Raw genomic sequence first — 13065 nt, 5'->3', positions numbered from 1 at the left:
GCTCTGCCCCGAGCACAAAGTGTTAGTCTGTCAGCAGTACCTTGACTAGAGGAGAGCACTAGCCGTTTGTGCCTGCCTGGCGACCATCTTGTCTGATTATATGGTGCGGTGATCGGAGAGGGTTGTTCAGGTAGCTGTGTCATTTCTCTGTGGTGATTGAGAGGTTTGAGAGAGCCATCAAACTGAAATCTTTGCATTTGTCTATTTCAAGAGGTTAGTGGTTCAGTTAGATATGCTAAAAGCACTGAGACGGCACATTAAAGGAGGAAATCATTTCTGTGATACATCCAAACAGCTGAAACAACTCTCTGAAACACCAGCAAATCAAACCTTTTCACGAAAACTATAAAGACGCGCTGGAGTCATGGTGTTGGAGTGACACAACCTGACGTTGTATGTATTTCAAACATGCCAAATGTTCAGACTTGGTGTGAAAAGACCTTAACTTTGTTGCAATGAACCATATTCAAATAACTCAAGAATTACTCTTGGTGCCATTTACAGCATTAGTGTTTATTATGAAAGTGGAAATGTACAATCTACTTTATCATAGTTTGTTTTTAAGCATGTTTACACAGATATTTAAACTGTTTATTTTGCAAATATTATTAAATTACTAATATTTTGTAGCTGAATGTTTGATCAGATTGAGATTAGATAGAGATCATTGCCTGAGAGGGGAAACAATCATGTGTGAAATACAATTACATGATGAATAAATATCTTCTCAGTTCCTTTATCAAATTAGGTCCTTATAGATACAGCAGCATATTTACAGTGTAGTCAATGATACATAACAAATTCTACATCCAAACCAGTTAGCTATTTGTTTTAATATAAAACATTGTTAATAGATTATCATTAGTGTGTACAAAGAAGTGCAGCTTCATAAAAAGCTAGAGAACTTTACGAGGGGCAATAAAAATACATTCTAATAATAAAACAAATTCTTTTAAGTTACTACGCCTGGCATACATTAAAAATGTCTGTCACTTTCTTCGATGGAGGCAAAATACATGATTAAATGTCGACAATTACGGAGCAAGAAACAGTGATAGTGACACTGAGAGTAGTTGATGCATATATGGCTCCAGTTTGTGCCTTCCATGTTTCATCATTACATCTGAGATGCAGTCTGAAGCATTATTTTGTCATTAACACTCGTTACAGTTATTGAAAAAACTCTGGATTAAAAAGAGTAATCAGATCCCTGAAGTACTAGAGAATGTTAACAAACAAACACAAAGTGAAATCCTTGAATTGCATGAATGTCTACAAATATGCAAAACATTTTTTACTTGAAAAATGAATGAAACATTGAATTGATTATGAAAAAAGTTGTAGACAGAAAATGTATAATCACATTTTTTTTAGCTCTAGTTAAATAACTTTCTTGTTTGATGAGGGATGAGCAGGGATTTCTCTGACGGACTCACACACGCTCAGCTGTAATGATAACACCTGAGAGACACATACTGGGGCTGCAGACTGAGCATGAAACTGCAGGGTCAGCTGGGTTCTTCAAACGTCTGTATCCAGTGGGGGAGGGAAGTCGAGACACGGTGACAGCGAGTCCTGACTGTGTGTGGAGCTAATCCCGGTGTCTGAGTCTGTGTCTGTAATGTCTAGAGGGGACAGGCTGTGTTTGAGTTTCACTGTCTGTGAGACGCTGCACTGAGTCTCACTTTTCAGTGGGGAAAGACTGGGCTTATCCTCCGCGCTGTCCCCGATCTGCAGCGAGCTCAGCTGGGCAGCCAGCTGCCAGCACTCCTGGTCCTTGGAGACCAGCGCAGTGTCAAAGTACTTGAGCTGCTTTTTTATTTCTGCAGCTTGATTGTGAAGGGCAACACCGGTGAAGAGGCTGTGCTTCAGTTCATCCTGCAGCCTCTCGAGATCGGCAGTGTAGAATGACTTGTCTTTCCTGGAGGGAATCAGGGAAGCGGCTGCTGCTCCTTCCTGTTCATCCTCGTCATCTTGGTCCAGTGGGAAGGCAGTCCTCCTCAGCTCGGTGTCTATATCCCGGGACAGCTGAAAGATGAGCTCCTGGTGTCTCTGAACCTGCAGCTCAAGCTGTTCAATTCCATCGCTGGTGTACAGGTACTCCTGCAGCTGCTCCTCACTGTGCACATCCAAACTCTGAGCACAAGCCTGAGCCAATGCGCTCTCGCACTCAGCTTCTCTCTGTGCAAGTAGCTCAAACTGCTCGATCTCCACGTCCAGCTCCCTCATGTGTTGGATCTGCTCCCGGATGGTTTGGTCCTGGTTGAGAATAAGCTGCACCATGCGCTCAATCTCCTCTGCGCCCGGGGAGCTCTTGCTGTCACTGTGAAGCTTCTCCAGCTTCCTGAAAGCTTTCTTCACCATGCGCTTTTGCTTCTCCACTGGCAGAGACTGGGGGAACTGTGCACGACCATGCTCCCACCGCTTTGGCTTGGCCCCCTTAGACTTTAGAGCTTTCTTAGTCGGTTGAGGCACAAAATCACTGGTTTTGACAAGAATAAACTGGATGAAGGGTCTCTGGTCACCCCAGGCATGCCACAGCCTCAGGATTCTGGTGAGAGGAGGCAACGCTCTCTCGAAACCCTTCCAGCGCTCAACCAGACAGAAATCTTTGGGTTCTCCTTGCAGGACACACTTGCTCCCAGGGACTGACTTGTGATCCTCCAGTAACGCCTGAATCATATCTGCACAAGTCGTGTGCTTTGTAACTCCACAGACGACCTTTTCCTCGTTGCAGACAGTAACCTGAATCTCCTTTCCTATCACAGGCTCAGCATCTTTTGTCCTAGAGAAGAAACCAAAAAAAAAAAAAAGCTTAGATTGTGGCTTTAAAATGACACATTATTCCCTTTGTTTTCCCTCAAGTGGTGGTTTAGGGGGGACAGCGAGAGACAAGGACATCAGCAATAATAGACGAATAAAAATGATACTACTATAGTAAACTATATATTGTTCTGTGATTAGCCAAACCTTTTTTACAGCCATGATATGCCTGTTTCCTTTGGCTCACTGGGATCACTTTCGTTGGTTTGGACGTTTGGAGGAGTTTGACTTTTTTGACATTTTGCTAGTGTTGTTTTAAAATGTAACTTTGTTACATGGTCATGTGGCACTGTCGTAGTGTCAGGGCTGCTAATAACACAACATGTGACAAAATAAAATCACTGAGATTCAGTGTCCTCGTCAGAGAATAAGTAAGGATAATTCATGTGACGTCATCTTTTCCCTAACGCTCGGTTTAAAATGTACACATGGGTACATAGAAACCAGAGTTTTAGAAAATCTGCACTTTGGTAGGCGTTTGTAAACATTTAAAAAATGTAGACGAGAGGCCCGAACGCAGAGGAAAAACTGGATTAGTTACATTAGTGTGGACAGTACTATGACTGTAGACTCTCGTTTGCATCTCATTTCGACAGCTTACAGCATAGAGGTGACGGCAAACAAATAATATTGAGAAGGGTTCATGTACAACAGAGGTCACATGTCTGACTCATGTGTAGTGGTGAGATCAGGCTGTTGTTCAAAAATGGAAATGAAACAATGATTCATTGCAAATGACCTTGTTTACAGACAGTTCTGTTTAAACACTCCACAGGCTCTCGTACAGTAGCAGTTACAGATCTGCAGTCTGAAGTTCAACACACGGATCCTCTCCCACTCGTGATTTTAAAGACCTTTCATGATTTAAAGTCATATTTCTTTCTTAAACAGATCCTACTTTGATGGTTTTTCTTTAGGTCAATGAGGAGAAAAGTATGTTCACATTTTGTGCTCCCTGGCTTGATTCTATTAGATTGTTAGTCAGCATCTTACTCATCAGAGATGATCACTTAATGGTTCGGTTTTAAGCTATTTAACCCCGAGGCCCTCGTTACCTTTTTGTCTGGACCGTGAAACTTGTTCAAACATTGACCTCTGATGGGCTGACGATATTCATTTTGTACATGCTTAATGGACCACCGGTAATATCCAGGACCTAATATCCAGTCCTCAAATGATAGGCACTGGCAACACAGACATCCACAACCAGCACAAGTAATCAAATAAGTAGATAGCATTTCCAGACATTTCAATTTGATTTCAAGATAAATAATGATGCATCATATTATTATATGAAAGATAACCAATCAGGCACTTTTTGCAATTCATGCAGTTGATCGAGTTAATGCTGATTTACTGTCCCAAAGAAAGTGACATACATTATAGACTTCACTCTCATGTAAAATCCTCCAGCACTGAACTGCACACTGATTTTAAGAGTGGAAGGAATATCTGTGTGTGCTTTTGCAACCAAACAGGCAATATGTCATTCTAATGTCAACAGTAATACATCAAAATAAGTCATTAGCATCATTTTATTTCAGTGTATAATAAAGAGCTGCATTCAGGGTTTGGATCACGCACCAGATTCAACAGTATATTTATGCAAATAATGAAACTCATATATTCTATGTGTTCAGCTGTGCTTAAAAAAGTTGGATGTTGTTTTTAGCCTTGGTGCACGGTGGCTTCAGATCTGAACCTTGCATCGTGTAGCTGCTGTGTTTTTATCTGTGAAGATAACCTTGGCTGGCTGCAGCCCGCATTCATGACACATCCTCACAAGGATGATACAGACACTACCTGCAGGCTGACACAACTAAGTGGCATATTAAGTTTAAATCAAAGTGGAGAACTTTAATGAATTATCTCAGTGTTTGCTGATTTTACACAGTGATACTGTGTGTTTTGGTTCCCACATGGCATGAGAAACACACATAACCCGTGCATTGTGTAAACTGCTGGTGAATAAGGTCTCAGGAATGTGATACGTATGCAACAATGGAGGAGGCTGGTTAATGGTTATGGAGACCCTTGGCGACCAGCGGGGCAGAGCAAATACTGGAGCTATGTACAGGCCAAACAAATCCAGCACGCCTCTGGCATTCATAGACGACAGCCATGACGACTTTGACCTCAAGAGTTTCTAACCTGCTCAGGAAACCCCACAACTACTGATGCAAGTGCAAGGAACAGTGGGTGGACGCAGAAAATGCCGCACCCGTACAATATAACTCGGTCTGATGCAACTGCTGTAAAACTTTGTAAAGCTTTCAGTGTAGTAATCAATAGTTTTTGGATAACTTTAAATCTATAATTAAGTCAAATTTAAAGTCTGAAAGGTTTATTTGGACAGATGGAGGAACGGGAACAGGAACTGTTCACAAAGTACAACCCATTAAGACCAGATGCAAAATATGTGTTTATATATTTAAGACCAGATGTGACGTCTGCATGTTTCTCCCTTTAGACCCGCATGAGACGTGTGCGTTCCATCCATGATGTCATAATTTTTATGACATGTGACTGATGAAATACATTGTGATTCGCTGAAATATTCCTGGGATAGGTGAAATGCATTGTGGAAAATACAGCTTGTTGTGTTGTTTTTTTAAAGTACAGTTTTGAGGTACTGTAAATCATTATCATCATTTTATGCTACTTTATACTTTGAGTAAATTTAAAATACTTATATATATATATGGTATATACATTTTTTTCAAAGCTGTTGCTATAGTTACAACACATTACTGATCAATAAGCACCATATTGAACATTTAAAGGCTGCTTTAGACAAACTTCTCCCTCCACTAAAAAACTTTGAGGGATCAGAACAGTTCTTTTGTTTTTAAGGTGTAACAAGATCAACAGTTAAGGAACCAGCTTTGTGCTGCACGGCAAAGCACAAATGGAAGGATTGAAAAAATAGAAGAGACCAAAAACATTTCCAACAAACACGAAGCATGTGAGAAACATGTCCATCATCATATCTGCACATGCAGGTGAATAAACACACTCTCCAGACAATTGGGTATTTCAGAGAGGGTGACCCGAGCCCTCAGCTGTACAGGAAGAGGGTACAGCATGGCCTGGAAACACCTGCATTTGTTCTGGGCAAAAAAAAAAATCTCCAATGTTCAGACAACATCCTGCAACCCGGTTCAATGGACAGAGGGAGGAAGGGAAAATAGATTCCAAACTGTTCACTATGGCCGGTTTTCAACTCCACTCACTAATGTGAACAAAGTGCTGACAAGTGCATGGTGCAAGTGTGTTAGACATATGTCAAGAGTTGTGGAATCTAACCCTTAATGTCAGGCAGTGTTAAAAAAAACATGGGTTGGGCTGATGATAGAAATGATAATATTTTAATTGATCTTCAATGGGATGAAGACGAAACCTGAACAGCTGCTCAAAACAAGTCAAGCATTTACATTTTTAGTATTTCATGACAGGTAGCAACTTATCTCAACTAAATTTGGGCCTAGGTGTATACGACAGAAAGAGTAATCAAGTACTTATAACATGCTTTACTCTCAGCCTCCACACTTCCCTTATGGAACATTAATTCATAATGAGAATATAAATACCATTTAAACTAATTAAAATATGGAAAAATGCCTTCACACTAAAACAATCTGCATTACAGGAACCTCACAAGGCTGGAAAGGGAGAAATTGTTGTTATTTTCTGAGGACAAACATTTCGATGTTAATGGTGGTATCAGTTTTTGCAAGTGCCAAAACCACTAGCCCGCACTGCACGCACCATCGGGCTGATTACATCATAGCTAATACATTCATCAGGGCTGTCACTTTGGGTGCCATTTGATATTCATGGCTCAGGTTGAAGCTACGTTGGCAGAATCAACGACTGAGGGAGCCATCAGTGTTCACAGCTGTACACTGAAGTCGATTCTGATATTGCGATGAAGTTGAACAGGGTGATTAGAGTGGAGGGAATGGAATTACCATGTATGATGATAAACAGTCCCAGTGAGGATGGATCAGACATGCACTGAGCTGGGGGCTGCATATGAGAAAGCAAATGTCCGAGTGAGTGGCTCTGGATTTTATACACAGTTTCTCCAGCCAGCCCTCTGGTAAAAAAACGTATACGATGCGAATGAGCCAATGTGAGAGCACAACAGGAGATCCTCTACATGTGGGCGAGTGGGCGTGTCGATGACATTTCTGACACAACACCACAAAACTGAAAAAAACCCCACAAAGAATACAAATATCCCAGGATGAAAAAGCGCTGCTACACTCGTAGAAGACACAAAGGAAGATGAAACAAGAGTTTTACGTGACAAAGGCAGACGCCAGTGTTCTGTAAACATGTGATCTCTCTAGTGGAATTAATACAAAGTTTCATACCTGTAATGAAAAAAACAACAATAAACTTTAGTCATGCACTTTTCTTTACAGCTACAAAGTGCTTAACAGAAAGGAAGAGAGCAAATTAAATCACAGCAACGCAAACAAGTGAAAGACAAGAGACCTGAGCAGATGCTCTTGACCTCAGCTTGAACTTAAATCTCTAAATACCCAGTGAGACATCAGACATGAGGAAGGAAACCACATGTAAATCACAGGAATTTTAAAACAAGTTTCTGCGTAGGACGATCACGTTGCAGCTGCACAGTGGTGGCACGGCTCTCTTCCATTGTAATACTCATAATGACAACCTTGTAGACATCGACAATTCCCTCTTGTGTCATAAATTTGCAAGCTACAAGTTACCACAGAGGACCGCAGGCTGGCGGCTGGAGCGAGTCATAACAAATTACAGCTCTTCGCTGTGTTTTCCCAGATCAATAGTGATGTGATAAGGTGGTGCAGATATTTCCAACAGGAACACAGCTGTGATAGCACATCAGTAAATATATCCTGTAGCCCCTGCTGTCAACAGGTAAGATTATATCCTGTTTAGTTTGGTGGTGTAATCAGATCATAGTATTGCTGAAACTAAGAAACAGTACATTGGCTGGTTTGAAATCAGCACATAAGTGAAGTCAAACCAGTTTATTGCACTATGACTCATTCCTGATTAGACTTCTAAAGGGTCCCAAAGCTCATCCAAATGTTTTTCTTTTTCACCTACATTATTGTCCAGCAATCCATATAATTCTGGTTTTAGTGCACAAATCTATGCTGTCACCCCTGTGACACTTAACATAACACGGTTCTGTATACGCTGATGACTGGAATCATTAGTTTTGGGGGCTCTATATGGAAAGGTAAGAGGTCACCGATTGTCCTGAGGGGGCATTCATTTCTAAGAAAGTGCATCAAAATCCATCCACATTCAATTTCACAAATGTCAACCACTAAAGAAAAAGTCAGAGGAATACAAAAGTCATAGGATTCCTCCTCTGGGAACCATGGTTAGCCACCAAATCCACAACAGTCCGTTCACCAGTTGCTGAGAAAAGCGATGGATCCACAGACAAAACTTGGTTTTAACAAGTTACAATTAAGAGTTTTTAAGACCATTAAAGATCACAATGAAAGAACTGTAAGACCTATGTCAAGTACGATAGATATGAAGCAATTTCCGAGACCCAGAATCACTGACCCTCCCCCATGACTAAAGATGAAGTGAAGTGCTCGAGTAAAGAAAGACTCAATTGTCAGTTCCATGTTGGTCTTGTTTCTCTTTAAAAATGCACATTTTTAAGCTTGATAGAAGTAAAAGAAGGTTAACAAGATTAAGATTTAAAATTCAGATGATTAGATTTTAGCATTTGAAACTACCTTCTGCAGAAAGAAGGTCTTCTTAAAACTATGCTTGAGTACACACCACTAACATCACTCATGATACATCAACAGGCTTTCCACACAGTAAAGGTTAATATCACCAGGCTGCCTGAGATAAAAACCTACATTAGCATTTCCTAAATGAATTAGAGCAGCTCTGTTTAGAGACAGACCACCATGCAACTTCTAATTTAGCCTCTCATGTTCAGAAAAGGTTTTTTTTCAGAGTATGAAACCCTAGAAAGCCATCAAACCGCTCAGGTAAAGTTAAAACATTGGACATCAGAGAAGTATCTAAAGTGTGTTCTGAGTCTGGTTTGTTTGTGGGAGGAAAGACACAGAGAAGGTGGGGGACAAACTGCCCAGTGCTGGACAGGAGACACTTCCTCTCCACTCTTATCTGAGAGAGAGGATGAGGGATGGGTGAGGAAATAACCTCACTTTTCTCTCTGGATGTGTTGATCTCTGGAATGATGACTCCTCCGATAGGCATCTGTGAGCAGAGACACAACACACCCCTTCCCCTCTTTCCTTTCCTCTGTGAAACCACCCACTCCTCTTACCCACCCACCCCCAAACCAAACAAGCTTTTGCCCAGTGAAAATAAGTGACTTGCTGACTCTGTAAACAAATAACAGATTTCTTTCAGACTTGTTAGACGATGCCTGTTAATTTGTGTTATCCTATTTCCAGCGTCTTATAGGGCAATCAAATCAATCAATCAAATTTTATTTGTATAGCCCATATTCACAAATCACAGTTTGTCTCATAGGGCTTAACAAGGTGTGACACCCTCTGTCCTTAACCCTCAACAAGAGAAGGGGGAACTACCAAAAAAACCTTTTTACCTCAAAGAGAGCCACATGTGAGGGATGCCTCTCCCAGGACGGACAGAAGTGCAATAGATGCCACTTGTAACTGAGAACATCAGCAAAATAAAAGTATTTACAACAGTGATTAGAATAAACAGTTTGTAACATAATGTAAGTAAATGAATTGAGGAGTTATTGTCAGTAATGGAGTATGTGAGTAGGCAATGGGCATATTGTATATCAAGCAGTCTTGTTGAAAATATTAGTCCATGATCAGCTGCCCCCCCCCGATCATGATCCACCACCACACGTGCTGTCATGTTGTAACTGTGGCCCAGAGCAAGATTTGGGAAGACGTCACTTCATCGCTCTGGTCACATATGTCACTGACTGCAAACCATTTACAGTCATTTCAAACCCTTTCAGGCCTGATGTATGCTGTTTTACTAGATGACGACAGTTTCATTCAAGCAAATGTAAGCTGCAACCATCGTCGTATTTTATTTTGGCAGTTTGTGAAAGGTTTTGACGTTTGAACAGACCGCAACTCCACATGGGCTTCATCTTGTCATCCTTCAGCAATATCCACCTCGATGCCTCAGCATGAGTAAAAGCCATACTCTGGAATCAAGCGTTTGACTTATCTACAGATCTAAACACTTGAGATAATTGTAGGTGCAGCAGCAGTAATTACACACACAACATTAAAAAAAAAACATAAGACATGCTCATGGAGACAGCTTCAGTCAGACTGTTTGAAGAAACCAAGGATAATATATCTCAAGTGAAAATATATTTATTTTGCTGCTGGTGCCACTGGAGAAAGGTGTCACCAGCAGGAGCTGTAAAACAAAACCTCTTACGTCTGAACTTCATCCAAACACTTCCCCACAGAGTTTGATGGTAAATAAGAGTGTTAAAAGGTAAATCTGATGAAAATACTTCTATAGCCACATTAAAAATCTCCCTGATCCTGGTTTTGGCAACAGGATTCCTGCCTGCAGACTGTAAGGGATTGGATCATGACCTAGATAACTCCAAAAGAAAACCTCTGTTTACCAACTCTGCACAACAACAAAATCTGCAGTCATAGCACCAAATCATTTCTTCACCAATACGAGAGGATGGATGGTGCCTGGGTAAATCGAATCATCCCACTATTTCAAAGCAGAGGCCGATGCCAGCTGAAGCCAGAGGCACATCAAAAGGCCGAGCTTCACTTAAAGAAATTGCTGGAGAAAATGATACAGGTGCTGATGACAGGATCTCTCTCAACCTGCAGTGAGAATTTTCTCTGACTCCAGAGTCCCAGATGAAATGAGTATTAAATAGGAAAATCTCTCTGCAGTAATTACAGAGCAAGAGGAGGTCAAGGCTCCTACAGGTTGACATTCAGTGTATTTTAGAAACCACTATCAAAAGGCACATTGTGCTCCAATCTTTCATAATGTGGAAAGAAATAACTAAAACATAGTCTCACAGTCACTTTAGTTAACGTCTCATCATGTGTGTTAAAAATATAGTTACCTGGATTACAAAGTGTGGTAACTACTAAAGGTTACTTGCTCCTCTAGACACACACATGCAGCATACATACGCATAGTGCCATTACCGAGGTATATCTGTCAAAATGGATGAATGATCAGCCTGTTCCCGTCCCTTTATACTGCCAAAGTTCATGTTTTGTCATTTAATGATGCATCTCTTTGTCTCATTTCACTCTACGGTAAATGTATTTATGGCATCATCGTAGAAGCTGACTCAAAACTGCATTCACACAGTTTCGTTTACTTTGACCGTTGCGCAGGTGAAGCATAAATCCAGTGCGCACTGCGTTGTGCGTAATTCTCCCTCCACAACAGCTCCAAACGGAGAAAGAGAGGAGCGCGCGCGCTTCTCTGCACGCATGCATGCACACACACACACGCACACACACACACACACACACACACACATACGCAGAACAGGTTTCCCGTCACGAATGATCACGTTCATTAAATTACCTGTTTTTCAGACGAGCTTTCAGGAACTTTTTCCCAAACGGAGCCATGACTCAGGAGCGCGAGGGAACAGGCCACAGTCCGGAGAAAGTTACAGTCCCTGCATGACAGGACGTCGGACACTTTGTGTTTCAGGAAAGTCGAGGGTGTCCCAACTGCAACTCTGTCGGCCGCCCCATCCCAACAGGGGAGGGAGGTGCTTCACCACACTCCAGCTACTGAGAGGTTTTTTTAGTGAAACTCTGCCCCCTTCCTACTCCAAGTACAACTTGTGAAACTTCAGAGACAGAGGATAATACTTTTGGAAATTCAGTGAAAGAGAAAACACTGAGACTTAAACTAAAAAAGGCCACGCAGGTCATCTGGATAAAATGTGGAACAGTGCAGAGTGCAGAAATGCTTTTAGGTATTAGTACATTTTGGAGATGTGATAATTAAAACATGACTAGATCAATCTTTATTTGGATCTGCACCAAAATATTAAACTCTTTATAGTAAATATCAGTCCGCTTAACATGTCTGAGTGTTTTCATCAAGATCCATGAGTTATTCTTTGAGAAATCAAGGAAAATGTTGAAAACGCTCCATGTCTCAATGTTAACGAAAGTGATTCAGATGAGCATAATGAAGAACAGTAAAACTGCTTTATGTATTACAACATATATTAGTTATTACTTATTGTAGAGACATTGTGCCAGTCTGCATACTGGTCTCAATGGGGTTCCTCTACAAATAAATCAAATTGTGCAATGAAAAGAAAAAAGTCAGGCAACTGATGCTAAAATGCTCTCAGCTGCAGTCATGTTAAAGACAAGTATTGTGATCCCCTTAAGATTCAAATGACAAAGATTCAATTCAGACATCCAGAGGAACCTGCTTTATCGCCAGACTGGCTTCAAATTCTGTTTGCAGAGCACACATGTTGTTCTAACTGGGAATTTACTTTATATTAAAGTTATACTGTATATATACACCCAATGTTTAACATTAATATAGCTGTCAACATCTGGAAATATAGTGGTGTTATGGTTGATCTAAATGTTTGTTGTGTGAGCTTCTCTGTTCGTTGTGTTGGTAGCTGGTCCAGCCACGCAATCATGTTATGTGCATGTGCATGTACATGTACATGCACATTTATATAGTAAGATGGCTCCAGCTCCGGTGATGTAAACATGACACCCAGGTGGACACTCATTTTCTCTCCTTTCACTCCTTTTCCGTCCTGTGATGTCTTTCAGAGCACATTAACACTGAGAACACACCTGTCAATTGCCCACCATGGTGCTGTAAAACCAGAAACACAGCGGCTGGATCTGGATTTCATACAGTCTATGATCTATGTTCACATGTCATGCAGGCCCACTGAGGGTTTGCCGCCCCCGGGGCTGCAATACTCAGCACAGCTCCAACATGTTTTACAGACACGTTTACCTACTGCTTCACACCTAGAGCTTCTGAGACTGATAGGACTATGTAAAATAAGGGTCAATGATATTTTGAGCCGGTTAAATTAAGTTCGAAAATGATCTCCACGCTCTGCAATAAAAAAATGTACCGGCATATTTTCAACACGGAGGTTTCACAAAGTGGAAGAGATGGATACACACATTTCCTACATGAGCACACAACACTGAACCCTGTATTAACACCTGAGCTGACCAGACCATA

The 13065-nt window shown here is 41.1% G+C and overlaps 1 protein-coding gene across 1 annotated transcript; it reads right to left on the bottom strand.

Annotated features, from left to right (window-relative positions):
• Nucleotides 1-492: 492 nt before the first annotated feature.
• rassf9 (Ras association domain family member 9) lies at nucleotides 493-11582 on the bottom strand. Its single transcript, XM_020078521.2, has 2 exons — nucleotides 11401-11582; nucleotides 493-2785 (listed from the first exon to the last, which is right to left on the bottom strand). The coding sequence occupies exons 1-2, from the start codon at nucleotides 11445-11447 to the stop codon at nucleotides 1522-1524; spliced, it is 1311 nt and encodes a 436-aa protein (XP_019934080.2). The 5' UTR covers nucleotides 11448-11582; the 3' UTR covers nucleotides 493-1521.
• Nucleotides 11583-13065: the final 1483 nt, after the last annotated feature.

Source organism: Paralichthys olivaceus, chromosome 7 (assembly GCF_024713975.1).
Source record: "Paralichthys olivaceus isolate ysfri-2021 chromosome 7, ASM2471397v2, whole genome shotgun sequence".
NCBI classification, from domain to species: Eukaryota; Metazoa; Chordata; class Actinopteri; order Pleuronectiformes; family Paralichthyidae; genus Paralichthys; species Paralichthys olivaceus.
The sequence above is the reverse complement of the archived record's forward strand: the minus strand, read 5'-3'. Positions and strand labels throughout refer to the sequence as shown.